The 6448-nt window shown below is 42.4% G+C and overlaps 1 protein-coding gene across 1 annotated transcript; it reads right to left on the reverse strand.

Moving 5' to 3' along the window:
- Window positions 1-80: 80 nt before the first annotated feature.
- gpr141 (G protein-coupled receptor 141) lies at window positions 81-1242 on the reverse strand. The gene has a single exon (XM_002939420.4). The coding sequence runs from the start codon at window positions 1228-1230 to the stop codon at window positions 337-339; it is 894 nt and encodes a 297-aa protein (XP_002939466.4). The 5' UTR covers window positions 1231-1242; the 3' UTR covers window positions 81-336.
- Window positions 1243-6448: the final 5206 nt, after the last annotated feature.

The following is a 6448-nucleotide window of genomic DNA, read 5'->3' on the forward strand; positions in this document are numbered from 1 at the left end:
CAGTGCTGGCACTGCTCCTACAGTCTTAGTTATGAAGAAGTGAACAATGTAGGGGTTTACAGCCTGAGTCTGAGGTGTGAACAATGCAGGGGGTGAACAATGCATAGATTAAAAGGTGTGAACAGTACAGGGGATTACATGTTTAAACAATAAAGGGGGATTATGGCCTGAATCTGAATGTGAACCATGCCAGTTAGACAGCACTGGTCTACACCATACTAAAAGTTAATTTAAAGATGAACAACCCCTTTAATAAGAGTACTATATATCCAAATTTGGCTTTGACTTTGTATTCTCAACATATTCTGTTAGTATCAACATAGTATAAAACAAAAATTATTGACCTGAAAATACTGTGCATTGACACCCTTTCCGGATACCACTTTGCAGAGCAAAAGACAGAAGATCCAAGCAACTGAGTGCTGTTATACTAAGGCAAATTTCATTGAACATAAAGCAGTCATCCACATGGTCTAGGTAAAAAATTCTGAACATGTGATAAGGCAAAAAACATATGATCATTACCAAAATAAAGAACAAACTTTTAAGCTGAACCCAGAAAACTTGATAGTTAGAAAATTTGCTCTGTAGGTTTTTTACAACCTTTACAATTATAAAGATCTGAACCCCAAGAAGAGAACAGACCACTGTTAAAATAACTGCTATAACAACATAGTTTAATATACGTACAATATTTGTAATTTCTGTATGGAAGTGGAAACACTCCCTCTTGCTCCCTTTAGGTTTTTTATTTCCATAATAATAAAGGAACGGGGGCAAGAAAATTATTAGAATAACTGCCCACACAGAGGCACTGGCCACCACAGAATGGAGGTTTCTGTAGAACTCAATCTTGTCCTTTTGTTTGAAAAAGCTGAGGTATCGGATGATCAACAATGTCACATAAAATGCAAAGGAAACATACATATGGATGTGTATCATTGCACTGACCAACTTGCAGAAATCAGGCCCAAACTGCCAGTCCCTGCGAACATAGTAATCGATGCGAAATGGAACAGTCATAAGAAATATGCTGTGTCCTATCAACAGGTTGATGACTGCTGTCATGGTCAGCGTGCGTGTATTAGTTCTGCATATGAGGAAAAGCATCATAACACTTCCAGCCAAACCTCCTATAAAAATTACTGTGTAAATTGCAGTGAGGACATTGAAACAGACATCTTCATCGATAAAACAAGTTGTTTGGTTGGTTTTATTCTGGGCTCCCATAATATTTTTTCGAATTACCTAAAAAGAAAATAAATATATATATATATAGATATAATATAACTGTATATTAAGCAACACACAAGTATTACAAGCATTCATGTGTTACCTATTCTTGCCTAGTTCATTTCAGGTACGCATTTCTTGCTGTTTAAAACATTGTATTTAACTTTTGAGCAATAATTTCATCCACTTTTCACAGAAAAATACCACTTTTACCAATTGCAACATTTAAACAGTACTCCTTGCCTTCTTGTTCTGGCTTTGAGACGTCATGTGTGACTTTACCCAATTTAAAGGAAATCTATACCCCCAGAATGAATACAATAGTTTATATTATGTTAAGTGACCTATTAAAGAACCTCGCCAAACTGGAATGTATATATCAGAAAATATTGCCCTTTAACATACTTTCCCTTAATCCACCATTTAGTGATGGGCTGTGTGCTCCCTCAGAGATCACATGACCAGAAATAATGCAGCTTTAACTGTAACAGGAAGAAGTGTGGAAGCAAAAGATAGAACTCTGTCCATTAATTCATACCTCCCAACAATGAAAAGAGGGAAAAAAAGTGCCCCCATAGAAAGTGCCCCAAAGACAGTACCCCCATAGAAAGTGCCCCCATAGACAGTACCCCCCATAGACAGTGCCCCCAATTAACCCCATAGACAGTAGCCACCATACACAGTGCCCCCATAAAAAGTACCCCCATACACAATGCCCCCATAGAAAGTGCCCCCATAGACCGTACCCCCCATACACAGTAGCCCCCATAGGCATCCGGCTTCTTATGCCACTCCATGTACAGCGGCGATAGGCCCTTTTAGAAGGTTGCACCCCGTGTTGCTGCCGTACATGGAGCCGCATAAGAAGCAGAGCAGCAGAAGAAGCCAGAGCGCCTGGCTCCAGCCAGCGCATCCCGCTATGCTGGATAGTTCAATGAATGTCCTGCATTTCTGTAATCTGTTACGGAAATCCTGGACATTCATGGAACTATCCGGGACAGCGGGATGCGCTATAAAAACCGGGACTGTCCCACGGAAAGCGGGACAGTTGGGGGGGTATGTTAATTGGCTGATGCGGCCTAGCACGCATGTGTGCCTTGGCTTGGTTAGTGTGCACTGTGAATCCTGCGATGCCAGAAGGTGGCTGCCACGGCCGTGAAGACAAGTCGATGTAAGCAAGCCCACAAACGTCCCACACTACCGGAGGCTTGCCTGAGGATGGGAACAGGTAGCATGGAAGTGGAGAGAGGCCGGAAAGCCAAACGAGGTACAACGGGATCAGGCGAGAGAGTAGTCAAACTTTCATTGCACCAAGAACGTTCTTTTGTGCGCAAGCGCGCTGATCGACACCCTTACAGCGGCCCTTAATTCTAAAAATTTTCTATTTAGGAGTACCCAATTGCACATACTACTAAAAAAGTATATTATCATTATGAAAATGGTTTATTTAGATGAAGCCGGGTTTTACACATGAACTTGTTTATGCAATATATTTTTCTAGAGACCTAAATTGTTTGGGGGTATAGTTTTCCTTTAAATGAGAAGAAAAGGAAAGACTAAGTAAGCTTTATCAGAAAGGTTTATGTAAATACAGCCCTAAGCACTTACAGTAATGCTGTACTGAGTCCTCTATCAAAAGAAACAGAGGATTTCTTGTCTCTTTTTTTGTAAACATGATGTTCCAGTGTCTGACTTCCTCTCTCAGAAACATCCTTAATTCCCGGTGCCAGAGTTTGCGCAGTTCTCTCCTTTCTCTCCTCTCCTGTTCCCCCCTCCCACCAGAATGCTAAAAACTCCCTCCCCCCTCCCTTAGGAATGTGTGATCTCAGCTATAAAGGTTAGAGGCTGCAGGAAGGAAGCTACCTAAAATGGCAGCTGCTATCTTAAGCAAAAGGAGAAAGCTATTAAAGCTGTTTACTCAGGTATCTTAATGGTTTGTTACATAGTTACATAGGGTTGAAAAAAGACCAGTGTCCATCAAGTTCAACCCATCCAAGTAAACCCAGCACACCTAACCCACACCTACCAATCTATACACTCACATACATAAACTATAAATACAACCACTAGTACTAACTGTAGATATTAGTATCACAATAGCCTTGGATATTCTGATTGTTCAAGAACTCATCTAGGCCCCTCTTAAAGGCATTAACAGAATCTGCCATTACCACATCTCTAGGAAGGGCATTCCACAACCTCACTGCCCTCACCGTGAGGAACCCCCTACGCTGCTTCAAATGGAAGCTCTGTTCCTCTAATCCAGTGCTGTCCAACTTCTGTTGTACCGAGGGCCAGAATTTTTCCGACCTACATGGTGGAGGGCCGATAATGGAAGACAGTTTGACCACTTCCATTTTTGAAACCGCACCCACTTGAAACCACACCCATCACATGACCATACCCATATTAATGGTTGTAGTACAGCAAAAACCTGCCATACTCTTCCTGCCCTACCCTGCCTGTGTGCCATACTCTGCCTGTCCTACCCTGCCTTTGTGTGTGCCATACTCTGCCTTCCCTACCCTGCCTGTGTGTGCCATACTCTGCCTGCCCTACCCTGCCTGTGTGCCATACTTTCACTGTGTGTGCCATTCTTGGCTGGTTTGTGCCATACTTGGCCTATGTGTGCCATACTCTGCCTGCCATACCCTGCCTGTGTGTGCCATACTCTGCCTTCCCTACCCTGCCTGTGTGTGCCATACTTTCACTGTCTGTGCCATTCTTGGCTGGTTTGTGCCAAACTTGGCCTGTGTATGCCATACTCTGCTTGCCCTACTCTGCCTGTGTGTGCCATACTCTGCCTTCCCTACCCTGCCTGCGTGTGCCATACTTTCACTGTGTGTGCCATTCTTGGCTGGTTTGTGCCAAACTTGGCCTGTGTGTGCCATACTCTGCCTGCCCTACACTGCCTGTGTGTGCCATACTCTGCCTTCCCTACCCTGCCTGTGTGTGCCATACTCTGCTTGCCCTATGCTGCCTGTATGGAACACACAGGCAGCCTACAGTGACACAATGCTGGCACTGCTCCTACAGTCTGCACAATAACTATATATTAAAAAACTTTTTAATTGCAGTACCACCTCAGTATATGTTCTTTTTGTGGTATGCAGGGATTATTTGTGGGTTTCTACTGCTCCAGAGGTGTGAACAGGGGAACAATGGGGGTGATAACAGCCTGAGCCTGAGGTGTGAACACTGCAGGGGGTGAACAATGCAGAGATTAAAAGGTGTGAACAGTACAGGGGATTACATATTTAAACAATACAGCCTGATTACAGCCTGAATCTGAGGTGAGAACCATGCAGGGGGGGGCAGTTAATCACAGTTCTGATACCATTTAAAGCTTACACAAGAGTAAGCCATCAAAGCAGCCAGACAGGTGGGGGGCCACACAGAGGGGGGTCGCGGGCCGCCAGTTGGACAGCACTGCTCTAATCTAAAGGGGTGACCTCTGGTGCGTTGATTGTTTTTATGGGAAAAAAGAACATCCCCCATCTGCCTATAATCCCCTCTAATGTACTTGTACAGAGTAATCATGTCCCCTCGCAAGCGCCTCTTTTCCAGAGAAAACAACCCCAACCTCGACAGTCTCACCTCATAGTTTAAATCTTCCATCCCCTTAACCAGTTTAGTTGCACGTCTCTGCACTCTCTCCAGCTCATTAATATCCCTCTTAAGGACTGGAGCCCAAAACTGCACTGCATACTCAAGGTGAGGCCTTACCAGGGACCTATAAAGGGGCAAAATTATGTTCTCATCCCTTGAGTCAATGCCCTTTTTTATACAAGACAGCACTTTATTTGCTTTAGTAGCCACAGAATGACACTGACTTGAATTAGACAACTTGTTATCAACTCAGATTGTAAGCTCTACGGGGCAGGGACCTCCTTCCTACTGTGTCTCATACCACATGGCACTTATATATATATATACATATATGTATTTATTGTATTTATTTATTATATCACTCGTCTTCCCTGTGTGTAATTTTGTATTCTGTAAGACTGTACAGCGCTGCGTACCCTTGTGGCGCTTTATAAATAAAGTTATAGATACATACATACATACATACAAAAACCCCTAGATCCTTCTCCATTAAAGGAACAGTAACACCAACAAATGAAAGTGTATAAAAGTAACTAAAATATAATGTGCTGCTGCCCTGCACTGGTAAAAGTTGTGTGTTTACTTCAGAAAGTCTACTATAATTTATATAAATAAGCTGCTATGTAGCCATGGAGGCAGCCATTCAAAGGAGAAAAGGCACAGGCACATAGCAGATAACAGATAAAACACCATTGTATTCTACAGAGCTTATCTGTTATCTGCTATGTAACCTGTGCCTTTTCTCCTTTTTTCCAGCTTGAATGGCTGCCCCCATGGCTACACAGCAGCTTATTATATAAATTATAGTAGTGTTACTGTAGCAAACACACCAGTTTTACAAGTGCAGGGCAACAGTGCATTATATTTTTATTACTTTAACGCTCTTTCATTTTTTGGTGTTACTGTTCCTTTAAGGATACCCCCAACACACTACCATTCAATAGATAGTGAGCGTTTATATTATTCCTACCAAAATGCATAACTTTGCACTTATGAACCTCATTTTCCAGTTTGCTGCCCAGTTTTCTAATTTTGTCAAATCGCTCTGCAAAGCGGCAGCATCCTGCATGGAACTTATAGTTTTGCACAATTTTGTGTCATCAGCAAAAATAGAAACAGTACTGTCTATGCCCACCTCCAGGTCATTAATAAACAAGTAAAAAAGCAAAGGACCAAGGACTGACCCCTGCGGTACTCCACTAACCACACTGGTCCAATTAGTAAATGTTCCATTTACAACCACTCTTTGTACTCTATCCTTCAGCCAGTTCTCTATCCAATTACAGATATTATGTTCTAGGCCAATATTCCTTAATTTGATCATTAACCTTCTGTGAGGTACTGTATCAAACGCTTTAGCAAAGTCCAAGTAGATGAAATCAACTGCCATTCCAGCATCGAGGTTCCTACTCACCTCCTCATAAAAGGCGACTAAATTAGTCTGGCAAGATCTGTTACGCATAAAACCATGCTGGCACAAACTTATAGTATTGTGAACTGCAATGTATTCAAGTACCCTATCCCTTATTACCCCTTCCAAAAGTTTGTGGCAGAATAAATATATTGTTCTAGGTGGCACTAATGTGGCAAATCTATTGGCAGTAAA

This window comes from Xenopus tropicalis, chromosome 6 (genome assembly GCF_000004195.4).
Source record: "Xenopus tropicalis strain Nigerian chromosome 6, UCB_Xtro_10.0, whole genome shotgun sequence".
Classification (NCBI taxonomy): domain Eukaryota; kingdom Metazoa; phylum Chordata; class Amphibia; order Anura; family Pipidae; genus Xenopus; species Xenopus tropicalis.